Below are 22,402 nucleotides of genomic sequence, written 5' to 3'. Positions count from 1 at the left end.
TATAACCCTTGTTGCTTGGGTGGCTGAGAATGACAGGGTTGTGGCTTGAGGCCAGCTTGAGTAGAAAAGTTCACAAACTCCCTTTTCAACCCATGGTTGGGAGCAGTGGGATATATCTGTCATTGCAGCTACATGAGGGGCTGAGTTTGGAAGGATCAAAACTCAAGGATAGTTAAGCAGGAAAGTATGTGAGAATCCATCTCTGGGTTCCATGCATAGTAAAGTCCATCTCCATCTTCTGGAGGGAAGCTAGATGTGATGCTGGTCTTCTCAGGAGGATAAGATCTGAGGATCATGGTTCAAAGGCAGCCCAGGCAGTAAAGTCTGTGAGATGCTTATCTCCAATCAATCACCAAAAAACCCTGAGCTTCTTTTGCTCATGGTTGGTGTTCTACCACTTGAACCACAGCACCACTTCTGGCTTTTTTTGTTTATGTGGTGCTGAGGAATCGAATCCAGGGCTTCATGCATGCTAGGCAAGCACTCTACCTCTAAGCCACATTCCCAGCCTCAATTCTATTGATTGTGTATACAAGTTTGGCATGGCCACGTTATTTTCCAGAAAAAAAAGACAACTTATACATTTCTAGCCTTCATTCTCACCAACAAAATAATTTGGATCATGTGCAATTCAAAATATGGTCACTACCAACATCTGCATAAAATGCTGGAAAGGAAAATGATATAGGAGTCTTACCATTGATGCTGGTTTTTGCATTCTTTGCCAGCTGTGCACGAGTAGCAGCAATCAAACTGTCATGGGCCAACTCCTGAACCCGGAGAAACCATGGAATGCTACTATCGGTGCTCTCACTGGAAAGGAAATCATTCCCTGAGTCTTCTGCCTCATCCTGTACAAATACTAAGTGCTCAGCTGAAGAGCCCAGACCTGGAAGGAACAGGAGAATATGCAAAAGTTAACTAATAAATAATCCTTTCATTTGTCTCGGTGCAGAAATGCTGTGTCCTGAATTAGCTATTCAAGATCTTTGCTTCTCTCTTCCAAGCTTCTTTTAGATTATTTAGCTACCATTCTTCTACTCTTAGATCACAGGCCCTTGTTTGCTTGTCTCCTGTTTCAGAGGCAAAGGTTATCCCACAATCTTCAGTCATCCCTTCATTATGACTCTGTCACTGGCAACTAGCTTTTCCTTACAGCCTTTGTGTCCTAGCTCAAGCCTCTCCCATCTTATTTTTTTTTTTTGTGGTACTGGGATTTAATTGATTCCAGCTTCTTAGGCAAGCATAGCACTTGAGGCACTCTTCAGCCCTGTCCATATATATATATATATATATATATACATATATGTATATATATATATGTGTGTGTATATATATATATATATATATATATATATATATATTGCTAGTCCAGGCGCTCAAACTCAGAACTTACTTTTTCTGTTCAAGGTCGATGTTCTACCACTTGAGCCACAGCTCCACTTCTGGCTTTTTTCTGATGCTTAGGGATGAGAGTCTCATGGACTTTCTTGACTGAGCTGGCTTTGACCAGAGGTCCTCAAATCTCCTGAGTAGCTAGGTTTACAGGTATGAGTCACCAGTGCCCAGACATCAAGTGTTTTTCTAGCTATTATCTTCTTACTTGTTCCCTCAAAGTTGAGTGCCTTGAATAGGTATGTCTTTACACTTTTGTACTTTCTTACCATCTATTCACTCCCCATCTATTTCAACCTGGTCTTTACCTCCCTGTAACAATGTTTTGTTAAGATCAACAATTGTATATGCTATCTCTGTAGCCCACTCTGTAGTATTTGGAATGAGTTAGTATCTTTGCTTCCTTAAAGCTTTTTTCTCCTTTGGCTTTTCATCCATCTACCTTGCCCATTTCTCTCCATCTCCTTCCAGCTGATCCTTCTCATTCTTCTGTTGTGCCCTTAAATGTTTTTCCTCTAGACATGCCTTTCTTCTGTTAATGCTTCAAATTTCTTTTGAATGAAAAGAATCCATACTCATTGTTTCATACATTTTTCTGCATGCTGCTACCTATACAGACCTCTTTAGAACTCTGAATTCCTCTAACTCTCTAAAGAATACTTCCTTCTGAATATTCCTTCAAAATCTCAACATCAACAGACACAAATCATCCTACCTCTGAAATTGTTCTTTCTGTGCTCACTATCTAAGTAAATAGTGCCACATAATTTCCTAAACAATAAATACTTCAGTTGCTAGGTGTGGAGATAAATGCCTATAATCCCAGCCCTTGAGAGGCTGAAGTAGGAATATTACAAGTCCAAATTCAACTGAGCTATAGAGCAAGATTTTATTATTATTATTTTTTTTTTGCCAGTCCTGGGCCTTGGACTCAGGGCCTGAGCATTGTCCCTGGCTTCTTCTTGCTCAAGGCTAGCACTCTACCACTTGAGCCACAGCACCACTTCTGGCCTTTTCTATATATGTGGTGCTGAGGCATCGAACCCAGGGCTTCATGTATAAGAAGCAAGCACTCTTGCCACTAGGCCATATTCCCAGCTAGAGCAAGATTTTGTTCCAAAAACAAAGGAAAAAAAAAGGCTCAGAGTCATTCGAGACTAAACATTCAATTGATTCATCACTAGAGCATACCAATTCCCCTAAATAATAAAGCTTTTCATTTTAAGTATAATTGAGTTAAATATGTCCCATCCTCCATTATTTTTCTTAAGAATATGAATTTTTAAAAAGAATAAAGAATACCTGCTCTTGTTAGGTTAAGAAGAATAAAAGAAGTGCTATCACTTGGTTGTAGATCTTGCAATAAGCTAGGTGACTCTGGAGTGGACAAAAACTCTGGGGACTTTTGTACAGTGTGAGCCCTTGTCTCTTCTCCGTCTGGTCCCACATTCACCTGAAGGCTTCTCAATACAGCCGAGGAAGTTACCTCCTTGGAGGAGTTAGTATGACTTGGAGTCTCATCTGGCAAAGGGAAAATACCACAGCTATATATAGTATCTAATTCCAAGGAGAGCAACATTTTGATACATAGCACTTAATCACCATGTGACATCCCTTAGCATCAACCACCCTTATAGGGGCAGACAGCGGTCTCATTTTGCAAATAAAAAAATGCCTCAGAGAAGAGCAGAGATGGCCTTAAGTTCTTTTAAAGGTAGACTGCCAAAATGTGAGGACAAGGTTTCCATTTGGATTATTTCAGAAATTTAAATTATTATTATTTTTTTTTTTTTGGCCAGTCCTGGGCCTTGGACTCAGGGCCTGAGCACTGTCCCTGGCTTCTTTTTGCTCAAGGCTAGCACTCTGCCACTTGAGCCACAGCACCACTTCTGGCCGTTTTCTGTATATGTGGTGCTGGGGAATCGAACCCAGGGCCTCATGTATACGAGGCAAGCACTCTTGCCACTAGGCCATATTCCCAGCCCCAGAAATTTAAATTATTTCAGAAATTTAAAGCTAGAAAAGATTTTTTTTTGTTTTGTTTTGTTATTTCCCCTATGGGTCATGAGGCTTGAATTCAGGGCCTAGACACTGTCCCTGAGCTTTTTCACTCAAGGCTAGTCTTCTACCACTTTTGAGCTATAGGGCTACTTTCAGTTTTCTAGTGATCAATTGGAAATAAGAGTCTCATGGCCTTTCCTGCCCCAACTAGCTTTGAACTGCGATCTTAAGATCTCAGCCTCCTGAGAAGCTACAATTACAGGCATGAGCCTCTGGCACCCATTCCATACTTTTTCCTTTAAAAGCAGATCTATACAATGAATACTAACTCCCTAATAGAATCTAAATTTTAAGTTATTTTCTTGCAGAGAAACCTTTCTCTTTCTCTCTCTCTCTCTCTCTCTTTTGGCTTGCGCTCAAAGCTAAGTCACTGTCCTTTAGCTTTTTCATTCAAGGCTCTGCCATTTGATTCATAGCTCCACTTGTGGCTTTTGGTGGATAAGCAGAGATAAAAGTCTCACAGACTTTCTTGCCTGGGTTAACTCTGAACTGCACCCAAGAGATCTCAGCCTCATCAGTAGCTCAGATTAGAGGCATGAGCAGCTACCAGCACCTAGCTAGTATAATGTATCTTGATCAATCTCTCCCCTCCATCTATCCCATCTCTACCCACCTATCCACTCAAGTGACCTAGTTCCATTTCACATATGTCCACTGAGTATTATGACTGTATTCACCCACCATTCCTCTCTTCATTCATCCACTCCCCAACATTTCAAATTTTAAACCAAGAGTCAGAACATAAAAAATTAATCAAAAGTGTTGTCCTTGCTAATAGTCAAATGTGAATCCCTCTTTCCATCCAAAGCTAATCTCATCACCTGTGTTCAGAACTGTACTACCTCCAATTTCTCCTAGAACCTCCTTACCAATTACTATTATCTCTGTTTTCATGATCTTTATTGGCTCTTTTTCCATATAGCATAATACAACCCTCAGAACTAAAAACAAAACAACAACGATTTCCCTTTACCTCACTTTTCTTTTTTATAGCAAGAAAGCCTTCAGAAAATACTGTACAGTTGAACTTCAACTATACACTGAACTTTGCATTGTTATGACAGTCCCCTGCAGCCTAGCTTTCTAACACCCTCTATCTTTCCTCGATGAATTACCAAGGTTAATGATACCCTCCTTTTAGTTCTGCTTTACTGCTCAGGAACATCTGACATAGCATCTTCTCTTGGTGATATTCATCCACTTTCTCTAGCCTACTTTATTCTCCTTCCCTCTGTTTTAGGCTCTCCTGTCTTATCCTGTATCTTCAATAAGGCATTCCCCAGAGTTCTAATTCAGCCTTTTTCTCTCACACTGTGGATAACCACATCCATTACTATGGCTTAATATACTTAGGCAAAACTGAGAAAATTTTTAAATATTTAAACTTATATAATATTTATTAAACTCATCCTATGCTAATATAAAAATACTTATGCACTATGATTTTTTTTTTGTTGTTGTCTTTTCTCTTTTGGTACTGAGGATCAAACCCAGGACATTGCACTTGCTAGGCAAGTGCTTTGCCACTGACCTACAACCCAGCCCTGACTTCTATGGCTACTTTGTCAATGACTCCTAATATTTAGTTTCTTCATATTTAGTTCCCAGTTTTCCATTTCCATTCATCCTGTCTTTGATCAACTTTATTTTTACCTGGTAACATTAGCCGGCTGCATTCTGAGGGTTCAGTCACCGGAAGGAGGGATAAGCAAGTAATGTCTTTAGCTTCTGCTTCTACTAGCCCCTGTCCCAATGGGATAGAGGTATTCTGAACAAATTGAACCAGGAGCTGGAGGGGTGGCAGGGAGAACAACACTGAGAAACAGAGGTTCAAAGACTAAATTTGCCAAAAGGAGATACTCTAGACTATTCACTAGTCACAGTTGTAGTCAAAGAAAAACTAGATTAACCACAATGTTTTAAGGTTATGTCTTCAAGTCTCTGTTCTCATGAAAGGCTGATATATATAATTAACTTTCATCAAACAGAAATGATTAAAATAATTGTATTTTTAAATGACAGGCTATTTTGGGGGGAGGAAGAGGGGATCGGTTGTGAGGCTTGAACTCTAGGCCTGGGTGATGTCCCTAAGCAATTCAGCTCAAGGCTACTGCTCAACACTTGGAGCCACAGCTCCACTTCTGGTTTTCTGGTGATTAATTGGAGATAAGAAGAGTCTAAGGACTTTCCTGCCTGGGCTGACTTTGACGCGTGATCCTCAGCCTCCTGAGTGGCCACTGGTGCCCAGCATCAGGCTATTATTTAAACCTCAACTTTACTAACTACATCTTACAAAAGCATTTTCCTGGATATTGGCTCATTTAGTTATCGGTCCCATTAAATCAGTAACACTGAAAATGTATTTTACAAATGAGAAATCAAGCTGAAGATATTGAATGAATTGTCCAAGATCACACAACTAGTCAGGACTAATGCCAGCTTCAAATTTAAGTAAATCTAACTGCAAAGTCACTGACCTTTCTACTATTCTATAAGAACTCGCTAAAATTATAATGAGAAAAAGTACTTAAATTCCACATGTTTAGAATAAAAATATTTTGTTTCATACAAAATAAAAGAATGATCTATGGTAGCAAATATTTTTATGTGCATACACACATGTATATCACATATATTGTATATATTATGCATATAAAGCGCTTTGTTATATAATTAAATTTCATTTTACACCTCTTTAACAAACAGCTGGGCTCACATCTGTAATCCTAGCTACTCCAGAGGCTGAGATGTGAGAATCAAGGTTCAAAGCCTGCCTGGAAAGATATTATCTCCAAGTAACCAGCAAAAATACCAGACTGGAGTTGTCTCAAGTAGCACAGAACCCATTTTTAGCAAAAAAGCTGAATAAAGAGTGGTAGGCCCTAAGTTCAAGCCCCTTTATATATGAACCCTACACAAGATAATAAGATACTCTTAAATTTTTTGAGGAAGTACTTAGTAATTTAAAAAAAAACCCATATACAATCAAAACCACTTGGCTCACAAAGTATTTACTATCAAGTAAAACCAAAAGTATTACTATTAAAGTTTACTGGTCCCTGCACTAAAGACAAACTGAAATATAACCAACCAAAGAAAAGGAAACAAGCTGGGAGGACTTACCTCTGGTTTGGATTCTAACTCATCTGATAACATTGATTCAGCTTCCAAAATCCTGTAGCTGTTCAGGGAACAGATTCAAATTTAAGTCAAAGCTCCTGATATGTTCATATTTCTCTAGGAAAAACTACATGCTCTTCCTGTAAGATGTTGAACGAGGTTGGTTATCAATTTAAACCTATAATAGGATTTTTAAAAAGGCACATTAAAAGCAATAGGAAAATGTTGTTAAATAAATTTATATATCTAAAAATCATCAATAAACAAGGAATTCATCCCCAAATACTTTTGAAACAGAACAACTCAACAGGTATCAAAACTGTAAAAATATGCTTTAGAGGCAGAATTTCTACTTTCTACATTTTTTAGTGATACGCTTTAAATATGGAAAACACTATATGCCCAAAGATGACAAGTAACCAGAAGACATGTGAATACATATTTTATAATTTACATATGTAATATATACTGTATAATTTATCTGATATATTCGTTTTATATATTTTCTCTCTATATAATCATTTTCTAGAATTGAATATTCACTCTGTAACTATGTACTGTTGGACAGGGCATGTTTAATCCTAGTACCATAAAAAATTAAATAAACAAATGAAGTAATACTGGCATACAATTTCGGTGTCCAACTTTATAGCTTGTATATGTACTGTACAAATGAAAGAGAACAACAGGATACATAAGAAGAGGCTAGAGGCTGGGAATATGGCCTTTTGGTAGAGTGCTTGCCTCACATACATGAAGCCCTGGGTTCGATTCCTCAGCACCACATATATAGAAAAGACCAGAAATGGTTCTGTGGCTCAAGTGGTAGAGTGCTAGCCTTGAGCAAAAAGAAGCCAGGGACAGAGCCCAGGCCCTGAGTTCAAGCCCCAGGACTGGCAAAGAAAAAGCAGCAGCAGCAGCAGCAGTGGCTAAACTCAAAACAATCTGTTCAAAAGTGGACAGTAGCTTATCAAATGTACTGTGTGGACCTCATCTTTAACTTACAAACTTACAGTAGCCAAATATGCAAAGTAGCCAGCAATGTGATGGTAAACACGCAATTAAATGTGCTCCTATACCCAATTGATTCCATCACTCATTTAAAAGATTTCCAAAAATAAGGTGCCATATTTTGGGTTGGGAATGTGACTTAGTGGTAGAGTGCTTGCCTAGCATGCATGAAGCCCTGGGTTTGATTCCTCAGTACCACATACACAGAAAAAGCTGGACAGTGGTGCTGTGGCTCAAGTGTTAGAGTGATAGTCTTGAGCAAAGAGAGGCTCAGGGACAGAGCCCAGACCCCAGGACCAACAAAAAATAAATTAATTAAATTAGATGCATATCTTTGTGTATGTGTACGTGTATGTATGTTTGCTCTGGTACCAGGGTTTGACCTCAGGGCCTCTCACTCTAGGTCAGCTTTTTTTCTCACTGCTCTAGTATACCTATAGCCCAGTTTCTTCTTCTTCTTCTTTTTTTTCCCTGTGCCAGTCCTGGGTGCAGTCCTTCAGCTTTTTTGCTCAAGGCCTGTACTCTACCACTTGAGCCACAGCTCTGCTTTCAGTTTTGTTTTTTTTTTTGTTTTTTTGTTTTTTTTTTTTGGTGCTTCATTGGAGATCAGTGTCTCATGGACCTTGCTGCTCAGGCTGGCTCTGAACTGAGATCCTCGGATTTTAGCCTCCTGAGTATATAGGACACAGAAATGAACCACCAGGGCCCAAATCCAACTTCATTTTCTGGTTACAAATAAACAGATGAGATGGAGTTTCACAGGTTTTTCTGCCTATGGTGGCTTCGACCAATGGTTCTCCAAGTCCTCAGTCTCCTGAGTAGCTAGGATTATAGGTGCCTAAGTTAGAAATGAAAATATTTTTGTTTGTTTTTGTTTTTGGCCAGTCCTAGGTCTTGGACTCAGGGCCTGAGTACTGTTCCTGGCTTCTTTTTGCTCAAGGCTGTGCCACTTGAGCCACAGCGCCCCTTCTGACCGTTTTCTATATATGTGGTGCTGGGGAACCCAATGCTGGGCTTCCTGTATTTAGAGGCAAGCACTCCTGCCACTAGGCCATATTCCCAGCCCACAGAAATGAAAACATTTTTAAAACTAAGTTTCATTGAGACAGAGTTCACATACCATACAATTCATCCATTTTAAAACAAATCAAAAGTGATCAATTGGTTGGTAGATTGCCAGTCCCTAGGGCTTGAAATCAGAGCCTTGCACTCTTGGTATTTTCTGTTTTTCATTCATGGTTGATACACTAACACCTGGGCCACACATCCAGCTTAGTTTTTTTGCAGGTTAATTGCAGATCTTGGACTTTTCTATCCAGACTGCTTTGAACTTCAATCCTTAAATTCTCAGCTTTCTGAGTAGATAGGATTACTGGAATGAGCCACTAGTACCCTGCTTTGAGCATAATTTCAATAACTAGTAAGTTTTTACCTGCTAGTTCCATTAACTCTCCCATTTCTGTGACTGAGGGTTTTCTCCCTCCCACCCCCGCCCCCGTGTGTGTGTGTGTGTGTGTGTGTGTGTGTGTGTGTGTGTGTGTGTGTATACTGGAGCTTGAACTCAGGTTCTCCCATTGAGCTATGCTTCCAGTTCTATGGTTGTTTCTATAACTAACTTTCCTCTTGTTTATGGGTCACATTTTGTTGCTTTGTTAAAAAATCTTTTTCTTTCTTTTTTTCCGTGCTAGGGAATCAAACCCAGGGCCAAGTGAACTACATCTTCAACCCTGGCAATTTTTTATTGGATGCTGAAAATCACAAACTATATTTTGTTGAATTTCATTCTCTTTCTTCAAAGTTTTAAATTATTTTTCTGGGACACAGTTAAGTTAGTTGTGGACTAGTCTTCCTGGAAAGAATTGGACATTACCTTTCCAAATTAGTATAAGTACAATTAAAATGTTTTGGCGGTAAGTGCAATGGCTCATGCCTGTAATCCTAGCTATTTAGGAGGCTGAAATTAGCAAGATAGAGGTTTCAAGCCATGCTGGACAGAGAAATTCATGACACTCCATATCAATGGAAAGAAGCTAAGCATGGTGGTGTGTGCCTGTCATTACAGACACTAAGGAAGTCTAAAGCAGGTAGAAGTCTAAAATAGGTGGATCATGGCCCAGCAGTCAGGGAGACCCAACCTCATAAAACAAATGGTGGGTTTTTCTTTTAGAATTTTCATTATCTAAGGATTAATGATATTTATTCCAACCTGAAGTGGGTTAACAAATAATTCTAAAACAAGTGATCTACTCAGCTTACCCAACTACCTAGACAAGTAAGTCAAGCATTGTAAGTAAAATGTACTGGTAATCTCCACTTCCTTTAGTGGAGGCACAGGAAAGAGGGAGCGAGGGAGGGGAGAGAGCTAGAGTGAGAGAGAATGAAAATATATATGAATTGTAACAGGAGAGAACTTAATGTTCCAGAGGGCTGTTACTTTGCAGTCATCTTGGAATCCTGAAAGAGAAGGATCACTTGAGCTCTTAATAACCCTTATTGTATCTTATTGTAACATGCCATGCTTAGTAACTTATTGTATCTTATTGTAACAAGGCCCTACCAATTCTGACACTAGAGGAATATCTACCTACCACCACTTCAGAACCTGACTATGATTTCAACTGTTTTAACTATGAATATATTCTCATACCCTGCCCTCCAATTCTCCCTATTTCACTGAAGGCCAATGTTTATGGCATGAGATGGTGCATTTAAAATACTGTGTAATTTCTTTTAAAATGCTATGCAGTTTTTCTTCCATACTTATGTCTTAATAAATTTTCCTGTCATTTGTACTAAAAATAAAAAATAAATGATGCAAACAAAGGCTGAAAGGAGTGGTTCAGCAGTGCCCACCAAGTGCAAGGGCCAGAGTTCAAACCCCTAGGCAAAGAAATGTTTATGAGATTCAGACAAGTTTAAAAATTCTCTGTTCCAGTCCAGGCATGGGTTGGCTCACTCTCTTAACCCTAGATACTTAGAAGTAGAGATCAAGAGAATTGTGGTTCAAGGCCAGCCAAAGCAAAAAGTTTGAGAAACTACATAGGAAACAATTAAAAAAAAGAAAAACTTGGCACACTGATGTACAGCTGTACATCATAGTAAGACTAGAGGTATAGGTAGGAACCTGGCATACCCGGCAGAAACTCAAGACCCAATTTGCGAAATAAAGCAAAAATACCTGGGGCTCAAGTAATAGAGTGCCCACATAAGCACAGGGCTGAATTCAACAAACAAAATAAACAAACAAAATAACAAGTGTCCCACCTATCAAGTTCTTTAAGATCAATTTACAATTCATCTATTCAGTTAAATACTGCAGAAAAAAGATAATGCACAATTAAACTGCCTTTAATACATTCGCAGTTGTACAACCACAACCACAATCAATTTTGCATTTTTTATCATCCCCACCCAAAAGCTCCTAAAGTCACTTTCCACTTCTAAAGTTGTCTTTAATGAGTTTAAATGGCTTCCATTCAAATTTCCTGGCAAGCACACAGTAGGTATTGAGTAAATATTTTATAGTGAATGAATGACACTGCAACTGATACACAATTTTTGTCTAGTCCTGACTTTACTGAACCTCAAACCTTCAGTGCTAATTCCTTGCTAGCTCTTCCACATCCATACAAAGTAGCATATCAAACTTACCACTGTCCAAAATCCAGGTCATCTGGCCCACCAAATGTTTTTCTGCTTGTATTAGCCCTTTCAATAACTGCTCAATCTTCCTCCCACTCACTGCAAATTTTAAGTCTAGCACTCTTTCACTCTCCATATTTAAAGAATCCCAATGATTGTCAATCATCCAAATATTTCTACTGTAATGCCCTGTTTAGGTTTCTCATTATTTTTCAATTAACTACTATTTAAATAGGCTTCTAACTGGTAACTTTGCCTTTAAAGTTCTCCCCTCTAACCTAGGGTTTAACCAGCCACTCAAATTATTTTTCCAAAACATAGAAATTCTTATGTCACTTCCCAAACTCAAATTCCAGTGAATCAGAATGATAAAAACCCTTGGGGGAGGGGGAACCCAAAGCTATAGATTAAGAAATTTACCTAAAATTTGACATTACTTACATGTGAAGCTTAAGCTAGAACTCAAGTCATCTGCTTGCTAATTTAGTTGTCCTGTATTACACCCTCACTAAGACAACAGAAAGTGGAATTTCTCACTAACAATAACAAAATGCCTCTGACTTTATTTCAAGTTTTTTAGTTCTCTTTGCAACTATGTACACTGAACCTTTTGCCAAAGTGAGATGGTATGTTTTCTTAATCCCAAATTAATAATATTTAACTCACAAATGATGCGTTAAGTGCATTTCAGAGCCTCTAAAGAAGTGGAGTAAAGTTTACTAAACTAACTGGATAGTCTCTTCTTGAGAAACTTAAGAGATCAGTTCAATCGGCTAATGTGCACCGAGGCTGTAAACACAGGCCGCTGGGCCGCCGGAACTGACAAGCGGAGGAGAAACCGGCGGCCCAGCCCCTGCGAGTCGACAGCTGTCCCCATTCCAGACCAGGAAAGTGGAGGCGGCAGAGGAGGCTGGTTCCGGCTGACACGTTCGGGCCGGGCCCCCTAGGTATCCTGCACCGCCCCCCCCCCCCCCCGCGCGCCGGCCCCGTGTAAGGTCGCACGGTCGGCGGGCAGGCCCGGCTGCGGGGGCACACCGGGAGCCCCCGCCCTGGGAACTCGTGCACTCCTCAGGACAGTCCGGTCTCCACGCGCCAGGCCCCCACAAACACGCAAAGGCGCCGACACAGGACCCCCACCATCCCGCGCGGGGAAGGGCCGAGGCCGCGGGGCTTCAGCCCGGCCGCTCCCAGGCCGCCGGATTAAGGACGGCTTCCCAAGGGGGGGGGGGGAGAGGGCTTCCCTATCCTCCTCAGGGGCGAGCTCGGCCCCAGCCCGCGACCAGCCAGGCGGGCGCCCTCCCTCGCTCTCGAGACCCCTAGCCGGGCGGGTGTGGCCAGTTCCACCACGAAGCTCACCTTCCCGTCCAGGGCAGCCGTCTGTCCGTCAGCGGGTGCCGAATTCCGTCCACACACGGCGTCTTCCGGCTCCCGCCGGAAGCAGCTCGAGCGCGGGACAGGAAGTTTGGCCGACCCCCACGCACACCCCCACCCCCTCCCCACTGCCGCCGGGCCTGGCGGCTCCGGGTCCCAGGCCGAGCCCGCGGGCTGCTCGCCGGCTGCGCCTGGCCCGCCCGCGAAGGGCTCGCCCCGACCGAGGAGCTGCGCGGGTCCCGCCGGTCACTCTCCCTCTGGCCTTCGGGGCTCCTGGGTCTGCGGAGACCGAAAACCGGGTGAGGGCGGTCTGGCCGTGACGTCACCGCCGCCCAGCCGGCGACACTGGGTCCGGGGGAAGCCGGCCTCGAGCCTCTCCACCTCTCCGACATGCGAAAAGAAATTTGGAAGTCGACCTCGGCGTGGCGTGGGGGGCTGGGTGTGGATCCGGCACGTGGAGAGGCGCGGGGGCTGGGGGCTGGGGGCTAAAGGCTGGGAAAGACCGCTGAGATGGGCTCCTATCTGGTGTCACCAGACTGGCTTCCTGAGACCTCTGGTGTTGGTACCCGGGATGGTGCGGAAGAATAAGGAACTCGCTAAAGTAGAGGCAGTGGGAATTAAAGGAGTTTGCTTTTGTTTATTTGTTTTTGGTCGGTCCTGCGGGCTTGAACTCAGGGCCTGGGCACTGCCCCTGAGCTGCCTTTGCTGGACAACCTGAGCCTCAGCGCCACTTCCAGCTTTTTCTGGGTAGTTTATTGGCGATAATCTCATGGACTTTTCTGCCCAGCCCGGCTTCGAACCACGATCCTCAGATCTCAGCCTCCTGAGTAATTAGGATTACAGTTGTGTGCCACCAGCTAAAGAAAAAAAGCATTTGGGCCGGGCGCCTTCACGCCAGTAATCCTAGCTACTCAGGTGCCTGAGATCGAAGACAGACCGGGTAGGAAATGCCAGGACACTCTTACCTCCCCTTAACCTCCAGAAAACTGGAAGTGGCGCTGTGGCTCAGGTGGTAGAGTGCTAGCCTTGAGCAAAAAGAGCTCAGGGACAGCACCCCAGCCCTGAGTTCAAGCCCCACAACCAACAACAAAAAAAAGGGAAGGTTATGGGTGAGAGAAGTATTAGGTACACAGTGTTTCAGAAGATAAGTTCTCTTTAGACAATCAAGAGTTTGAGGTACTAGAAATTTTTTTTTTAACTTGGAAACTCAGGCAAACCACAAATAGGGAAGTAGATTGGGGGGTTATCAGTCTCCTCAGGAAAGAAAACAAGCATTAATAGGTACATCAGTACATCTTTAGCATTCAGGTTTAAAACCATTGGTTAATTTGCCCAGCTTATGATTTTCTGAAGGTGTTTCTGTTGTGTTTTGTGGGGTTTTGGGTGCTCAGGATTGAACCCATAGTCACAGCTGAGCCACTGAGCTATACCTCAGCCGCCACCACCCTCACCTCCCCCACGGTTTTTACCTGTGGAATTCCAAGTGACATTTGTGTTTACTTGCCCTCCATTTTAGGACTATTTGATAGTGTAGCTGCTAAACCTAAAATAGGCATGTGTTCCTATCAATATATACTGTATTATTAAGGTGCTGTACATTAAATTATTTGGCAAAACACCTATGGTCTCTTGGTCTCTCCATAAACTCAACTTAGTTATTTATCATCTCATACTAATCTGAACCCAGAGCCTCTGCTCTTATATGCCCCAAAGTTTTCCACCATACACATCACACTGTTGAGTCTTTTCCATCTATATAGAAAGACCATCCCAATTATGTTACACACATTTTAACTTAAGAATCATAAGATTTTTTTTCAGCAGGGCCCTGGTGGCTCACGCCTATAATCCTAGCTACTCAGGATGCTGAGATCTGAGGATCACAGTTCAAAGCCAGCTCACGCAGGAAATTCCAAGAGATTCTTATTTCCAATTAACCACCAGAAAACTGGAAATGGTGCTGTGACTCAAGTGATGAGTGCTAACCTTGAGCTGAAGAGCTCAGGGACAGAGCCTAGGCCCCACGACCAAAAAAAAAAAATTTAAGTTTTTTTTTTCAAATAAATGTTTACTAAGTACTTCTCATAGTAGAGTAATTATTCAATTTAAATACAAGTTAATTTTAAAATCTCATGTATATGACCAATTTGCAGTAGTTCCAGAATATCTGGTAGAATTATTATATATACAATATTAGTTTTAACCAGAAAAGTAGCCAGGGCTGGGAATGTAGCTTAGTGGTAGAATGCTTGCCTAGCATACACAAAACCCTGGGTTTGATTCCTCAGTCCCACATAAACAGGAAAACCAGAAGTTGCACTGTGCCTCAAGTGATAGAGCACTAGCCTTAAGCACAGAGAGGCTCAGGGACAGTGCCTGGCCCTGAGTTCAAGCCCCAGTACTGGCAAAAAAAGAAATGTAGCCAAGTATGGTGGTGAATGCCTGTATCAGATCTAATCCCAGCAGCTGGAATTAATCGCAGCATTGCTGCTAAAGTAGGAGAATCACAAGTTCAAGGCCAGCCTGGACTGCATGGCAAAAGCCTGTCTCAAAAGCAAAATAAGAAATAATATTGACTGCAATCATTGTAAGTAATCACGTTAGATGTAGCATGCATATGTGATACAGCTAGATAAAAAATTATGTGACAAACTCATCTTAATGATTACTAAAAAATCATCAAGAACTGGGGCTGGGGATATGGCCTAGTGGCAAGAGCGCTTGCCTCGCATACATGAGGCCCTGGGTTCGATTCCCCAGCACCACATATACAGAAAAATGACCAGAAGTGGCGCTGCGGCTCAAGTGGCAGAGTGCTAGCCTTGAGCAAAAAGAAGCCAGGGACAGTGCTCAGGCCCTGAGTCCAAGCACCAGGACTGGCCAAAAAAAAAAAAAAAAATCATCAAGAACTGTTTATATTCTCAAATTTTTAGGCATAGCTCAAGTGGTAGAGAACTGTTATTGAGAGAAAAAACAAAGTGACCTGATGCTCTTGAGCTCTAGCCCCCAGTACCATCTCAAAAAGAAATAGGAAAAAATTGAAAAATAATTTTTTTTCCTTGATGAAGATGTATACATATTATAAGGAAGCATCTTCTGAAATGCAGACTATTTGCTTTCCAATGTTACCGCCTGTCATCATGGATTGGAATGCAGCTGAAAATTAAAAAGAAATTAGGTTATCTGAAAAGATAAGTGTTGCTGTCATTGTTTTTAATCAGAAATCAGATGAAAAATTATTTTGAATTTTTTTATAATTTTAATTTATACATAAAGGAAGCTCATAAAAAGGAAGCCTGGGGGACTGGGAATATGGCCTAGTGGCAAGAGTGCTTGCCTCGTATACATGAAGCCCTGGGTTTGATTCCCCAGCACCACATATATAGAAAATGGCCAGAAGTGGTTCTGTGGCTCAAGTGGCAGAGTGCTAGCCTTGAGCAAAAAGAAGCCAGGGACAGTGCTCAGGCCCTGAGTTCAAGGCCCAGGACTGGCAAAAAAAAAAAAAAAAAGGAAGCCTGGGGGTTGGGAAGGTGGCTTAGTGGTAGAGTGCTTGCCTAACATGCATGAAACCCTGGGTTCCATTCCTCAGCACCACATAAACAGAAAAAGCCAGAAGCAGTGGTATGGTTTAAGTGGTAGAACACTGGCCTTGAGCAAAAGAGGCTCGGGGACAGAGCCCTGGCCCTGAGTTCAAGCCCCAGGACTGGCAAAAAATAAAAAATAAAAACAACCCATTGGCTATGAGTATAGTCTAGTAGCAGAGTACTGGTTTAGCATGTGCATGGCCATGGATTTGACCTCCAGCAACACTAAAAAATATATATATATATAATGAGAAAATGAGCATGAGTTTGAGTTCCAATACCACAAAAACAAATATAAAGAGAAAAATGAGCTTGGGTATAGTTCAGTGGTAGAGCCAGTGTTTAGTATGCAAGAGGCCAAGGGTTCAATCCCTAGGACCAAAAAAAGGAAGAAAAAAAGGAAAACAAACATTTGACAACATTAAAAGAATGAGCACATGAAAAAAATCTACATTTATCTTACCTCCCATGTTTTCCAATCCATTTATGACAGTCTCTTTGATCTACAAATTAAAATAGCTACATTTAGTATTTAAACTCCTATGTTTCTACTTAGTAATTCCTACTTCTGTAAAAGGCAACACACTATTTACAATTTTCCATCTAAAAACATTTCTATAGATAACCCAGAAATGTTTCTTATTAGTATTTTTCCAACAAAATGGGCTGGGCATATGGCTTAGTGGCAAGAGTGCTTGTCTCGTATACATGAAGCCCTGGGTTCAATTCCCCAGCACCACATATATAGAAAATAGCCAGAAGTGGCACTGCAGCTCAGAGTAGAGTGCTAGCCTTCAGCAAAAGGAAGCCAGGGACAGTGCTCAGGCCTTGAGTTCAAGGCCCAGGACTGGCAAAAAAAAAATTCTACCTCTCCAACAAAATATTATATACTCATTGTCTAACCCTCAGTTATTAACATCACAAGCTATATTATATTTGTTTTAAAAAAAGTTCAGCCAGGGGCTGGGAATGTGACTTCTCAGTAGAGTGCTTGCCTAGCATGCACGAAGCCCTGGGTTCGATTCCTCAGCACCACATAAACAGAAAAAGCCGGAAGTGGTGACTGTGGCTCAAGAGGTAAAGTGCTAGCCTTGAGCAAAAGGAAGCCAGGGACAGTGCTCAGGCCCTGAGTCCAAGCCTCAGGACTGGCAATAAATAAATAAATAAATAAATAAATAAATAAATAAATAAATAAATAAATAAATAAATAAAAATTCAGACAGGCACCAGTGGCTCACCCCTGTAATCCTAGATACTCAGTAGGCTAAAACCTGAGAATCATGGTTCAAAGTTAGTCTGAGCAGGACAGTCAATGAGACTCTAATTTCTAATTAGCCACGAAAAAAGCTATGGCTGAAAAGGTAGAACACTAGCCTTGAGTGTAAAACCTGAGGGTCAGTGCCCAGTTTAAACACCAGGACTGCCCCCCCACCACAAAAGTTCATTAAACACATATATACACAGCTTCGTTGATTATATTTGCTCATTTCAAGAACATCCTAGAAGCAGGATGCTGATGGCCTGTGCCTGTAATCCTAGTTACTCAGAAGGCTGAGATCTAAGGATCACGAGGTTTGAAGCCAGCCCAAAGAAAGCCTGAGAGACTCTTATCTCCAATTAATCAAGTGGTAGAGTGCTAGCCTTGAGCAAAAGGAGCCCATGGATAGCACCCAGGCCCAGAGTTCAAGCCCCAGGCTTGCAAAAAAAGAAAGAAAAAGAAAGAACATCCTGGAGGATGAACAAAATGATTCACACCTTTAATTTTAGTTCAAGCCAAAATGCTACTCAACACAGTTTCCTACCTAAGATCCCATGTATTCAGGAAGTGTAGAAAGGAGGACCCAAGTCCAGGCAGGCCCAGAGACAAAAATACGGACAATTTATGTAAAAAAGTAACCTAAAGCAAAAAGAGCTGATATATGGCTTACTAACTCAAAGCCCCGAGCTCAAAGCTCAACCCAGGGCTGGGGATATGGCCTAGTGGCAAGAGTGCTTGCCTCCTATACATGAGACCCTGGGTTCAATTCCCCAGCACCACATATACAGAAAATGGCCAGAAGTGGCGCTGTGGCTCAAGTGGCAGAGTGCTAGCCTTGAGCAAAAAGAAGCCAGGGACAGTGCTCAGGCCCTGAGTCCAAGCCCCAGGACTGGACCAAAACAAAAAACAACAAAAAAAAAAAACTCAACCCAAATCTTCCAGAAAGAGCATCCTAGGAACTTGGTAATTTGGTCCACAACCAAGAGCACAACGTTCTTTCTGCAAGCCTAGTGGGGGATTGACATGTTTTGCTAGCAAGCCACAATTATGAGACCTTATGACAGCCCCTATCAAGGCCGTGTATTCATTATGACAATTCATTCTCCTAGACTACCCCTGCAAACCACCTAAGGTCTTATGGACTTTCCTGCCTGGGCTGGCTTTGAACTGCAATCCCAGATCTCAGCGTCCTGAGTAGTTAGGAGTACAGCATGAGCTACTAGCACCTGCCTCATAAGATGGCTTTTGTTGTTGTTTGTTTGTTTTGCCAGTCCTTGGCTTGAACTCTGGGCCTAGATGCTGTCCCTGACCTGCTTTTGCTCAAGGCTAGTGCTCTACCACTTCAGCCACAGTGACACTTCCAGCTTTCTCTGTAATTAATTGGAGATAAGAGTCACAGACTTTCCTAGCTTTGAACCTCAATCCTCAAATCTCAGCCTCCTGAGTAGCTAGGATTACAAGCATGAGCCACCAGTGTATGGCTAGCAGGTTTTCTTAATTTAGCAGGTTATAGTCATCTGGGAAGTAGTTTTATTCAGTATATACTTCTATAGAACTATTTATTATGAAGCAAATATCTGCTATCGTAAATTCAAGTAATATAAAAGTATACCAACTACCAAAAAGAATAATAGCGAAGAACAGTTTTACCTTTAATTTTCCTTCTTTAAACCACTTACTCAGCTGTAGAATGCCAGGCTCAAACTTATCCTTGTAATTTAACACCAGAAATCTTTCCCTGTAGTGGGGAAAGAAAAGAATCATCTGAGAACACAACAGAAGTGATAATCCCAAATCAAATATTGCAGCCTCTAATATCTACTAATCCTTCAAATATTAAGATTTAACCATACCAACTCTTCTCAGATAAGTTTTAGATACAGTTACAAGTTTAAGTATAATAAACTTATACTGTTTATGTCTGTTTGTCATCTCCAACCCTATTTGGCAACAGTATTATAAATCTTCCTTAGGAGACAACACCCTCATAAGATCTAACCTGGGAAAGTCAAAGCCCGTAAGGTATTAGTTTTCTGAAAGCTAGTTAACTAAAACTTACACATTGAACCAGTTTAAAAGTATGTATTTTAGGGAAAAACTAAGTGTAGAAAAGTACATTTCATATACACATAAGATAATTAAACCCCATTTAATGTGGTAATAAGGACAAAGGAAAAGAACACACACCTTGTGATGTTTCTTTCCTTCTGTATTGCCTCTATGGCAGGGGGGAGGGGGGGAGGATAAGGCACATCTTTATTGTACTGGGAAATCTGACCACACAGGATGACGTGGCTGTTCTGATTCATCTGTACATAGAAAAATGGATTATTATACCTAAAATAAATGCCTTCCCTGACTACTGATTTAATTGCTGCCTCAATAAAAGCCTCTGTATTTAAGCCTTTATTGCCAACTAACTGGATTTGTTTTACAGAATTACCCATTTTATTGTTTTAAGAGTTTTAATTAACTAGAAGTAAGTCCATTCCAAAAGAACATAAAGACAAATTAAAGTACAGTAGTCAGCAAAAGAATTATATTAGTTGTCACTGTTGTTGCTATTTTTATTAGTAGAGGTGGTTATTTCTTTGCATTTAAATAATTTGATCTTAATTGCAATTTATACATAGTATATGTATAAGGTCTATGTATTGTTAATAGTTCATTGGTGTTTTATACCATTATCAATAAAATACATAAATATGGATAATCATTTCCCTACTCAAACTTAAGAGGCCATGGCTATGACTCGACTGATGGTAAATTAGGGTCAGAACTTCCACCATTTCAAAAGCTTAGCCTTTATTATTTACTTATTTATTTATTTTTTATTTTTTGGCCAGTCCTGGACCTTGGACTCAGGGCCTGAGCACTGTCCCTGGCTTCCTTTTGTTCAAGGCTAGCACTCTGCCACTTGAGCCACAGCGCCACTTCTGGCCGTTTTCTGTATATGTGGTGCTGGGGAATCGAACCCAGGGCCTCATGTATACAAGGCAAGCTCTCTTGCCACTAGGCCATATCCCCAGCCCCCAAGCTTAGCCTTTATTTTTCACAAAAAAAAATTCGAAGAGCTGAGTAACAGAGGCTCACACCTATAATCCTAGCTACTCAGGAGGCTGAGATCTGAAGAAGGTGGTTCAAAGCCAGTCTAGGCAAGAAAGTCCATGAGACTCTTATCTCCAATTAACCACCAGAAAGCCAGAAGTGGCAATGTGGCTCAAAGTGGTAGAGTGCTAACCTTGAGCTGAAGAGCTCAGGGACAGTGTCTGGGCCCAGAGTTCAAGCCCCACAACTGACCAAATGAATGAATGAATAAATAAGTAAATAATTTGAAGGTAAAAATAACATTACTCAGCAAAACCTAAACCTGAAGTTTTGAGTACAAATCTGAAAGCAAATGAAAATTGGTAGCATCAAGCTCTTTTATATCACTTCAATACAATAATGATTACATTGCACTTAAATAAACAATATTAGGTCCCCCAGTATCATTTAAAAAGACAACACAAGTAAAATATATGCTCAAATTTGTAACAAATACAAGCCAGCAAACAACCTGACTTATCACTGTATCACTTATGTCACCACCAACGTTGTCAAAGTAAACATCCACTCCTGTCGGACATGATTCTTTGAGTTGTTCTGCCACATTCCCTTTTTTATAATTAATTGCAGCATCAAAGCCCAGTTCTGAGGTCAGAAGGACGCATTTCTCAGGTGTTCCACAAATTCCCACCACTCTGGAACAGCCCAGCAAACGGCCAATCTAAGGGGGAAATTTTTGAAAACTAAATGGCTTTATATTATTACATTTAAATGTTAAAATGTAAAAGTATACAAGATATTACAAATAAATTAGAGTAATCAGCACAATTTAGGTTAGATTACACTGCTATACTAGCTAAGTGAAATTTGAAACCAAAAGAACTGAGGGCAGACATCCTTAAAATTGGATTAAAAAAATCTAAAAACCATAACTTAAATCTGATTTTATAGGGCTGGGAATATGGCCTAGTGGCAAGAGTGCTTGCCTCCTACACATGAAGCGCTCTGTTCAATTCCCCAGCACCACATATATGGAAAACGGCCAGAGGTGGTGCTGTGGCTCAAGTGGCAGAGTGCTAGCCTTGAGCGGGAAGAAGCCAGGGACAGTGCTCAGGCCCTGAGTTCAAGGCCCAGGACTGGCCAAAAACAAAAAACAAAAAACAAAAAACAAAAAATCTGATTTTAGAGAATAGACCGAAAATATCACTGACCTACAGTTGAATATTTTTCAAGCCTGTGGGTAACTAAAATCACAGCTAAAGCACAGTACCAGAGTAATCATAACTACTCAGGAGGCTAAAAAACTGAGAATTACAGTTACAAGCCACTTGGGAAGAAAAGTTCAAGAGATACCTTCTCCAGTTAACTAGCAAAAATTCTGACTGGAGGTGATGTTCAAGTGGTAAAGCACCATCCATGAGCAAGCAAGCCAAGCAAGATCATAACAAGAGGCCCTGAGTTCAAGTACCAGTCAAAAAAGAGCTTAATAAAATATTTTGTTTCAATGATGCCCACCCAATATTTATAAAATGATGAACTTTGTACAGGTCTATCAAAACATTTACTATATTTCTAGAATTTTATAATGCTTTCTTTCTTTTTTTTTTTTTTTTTTTTGGCCAGTCCTGGGGCTTGGACTCAGGGCCTGAGCACTGTCCCTGGCTTCTTTTTGCTCAAGGCTAGCACTCTACCACTTGAGCCATAGTGCCGCTTCTGGCCATTTTCTGTATATATGGTGCTGGGGAATTGAACCCAGGGTTTCATGTATACGAGGCGAGCACTCTTGCCACTAGGCCATATCCCCAGCCCGATAAGGCTTTCTTAACTTAAGAATTTCTTACTTGAAGACTTTTTCTTTTTATGCTAGGTACTGGGCCTTGAACTTTGGATCTTGGGCTCTTGCTTAGCTTTT

At 41.1% G+C, this 22,402-nt stretch overlaps 2 protein-coding genes across 7 annotated transcripts in view; both read right to left on the bottom strand.

Moving 5' to 3' along the window:
- Positions 1-12,755, bottom strand: part of Znf410 (zinc finger protein 410) — a 31,022-nt gene extending 18,267 nt beyond the window's left edge. The window contains exons 1-5 of one of the 4 annotated variants that reach the window (XM_048362897.1): positions 12,586-12,755; positions 6,580-6,754; positions 5,110-5,245; positions 2,698-2,916; positions 698-889 (exon numbers count right to left, since the gene is read on the bottom strand). In XM_048362897.1, the coding sequence (XP_048218854.1) occupies positions 698-889; positions 2,698-2,916; positions 5,110-5,245; positions 6,580-6,612 (580 nt within the window). In that variant the 5' untranslated portion in view covers positions 6,613-6,754; positions 12,586-12,755. Of the gene's footprint in view, positions 1-697; positions 890-2,697; positions 2,917-5,109; positions 5,246-6,579; positions 6,755-12,585 lie in introns of those variants that run through there. The other 3 variants (XM_048362896.1, XM_048362898.1, XM_048362899.1) reach the window with 3 other exon arrangements.
- Positions 12,756-14,917: 2,162 nt separating this feature from the next.
- Positions 14,918-22,402, bottom strand: part of Ptgr2 (prostaglandin reductase 2) — a 32,894-nt gene continuing 25,409 nt past the window's right edge. For all 3 annotated transcript variants that reach the window (XM_048362904.1, XM_048362903.1, XM_048362902.1), the window contains exons 6-11: positions 21,002-21,211; positions 19,630-19,751; positions 19,093-19,180; positions 16,648-16,687; positions 15,478-15,756; positions 14,918-15,268 (exon numbers count right to left, since the gene is read on the bottom strand). In XM_048362904.1, coding sequence (XP_048218861.1) covers positions 15,680-15,756; positions 16,648-16,687; positions 19,093-19,180; positions 19,630-19,751; positions 21,002-21,211 — 537 coding nt within the window. In that variant the 3' untranslated portion in view covers positions 14,918-15,268; positions 15,478-15,679. The remainder of the gene's footprint in view (positions 15,269-15,477; positions 15,757-16,647; positions 16,688-19,092; positions 19,181-19,629; positions 19,752-21,001; positions 21,212-22,402) is intronic.

The sequence above is a fragment of the Perognathus longimembris genome, chromosome 14 (genome assembly GCF_023159225.1).
Source record: "Perognathus longimembris pacificus isolate PPM17 chromosome 14, ASM2315922v1, whole genome shotgun sequence".
Taxonomy (NCBI): domain Eukaryota; kingdom Metazoa; phylum Chordata; class Mammalia; order Rodentia; family Heteromyidae; genus Perognathus; species Perognathus longimembris.
This window is presented reverse-complemented; position numbering and strand designations above follow the sequence as displayed.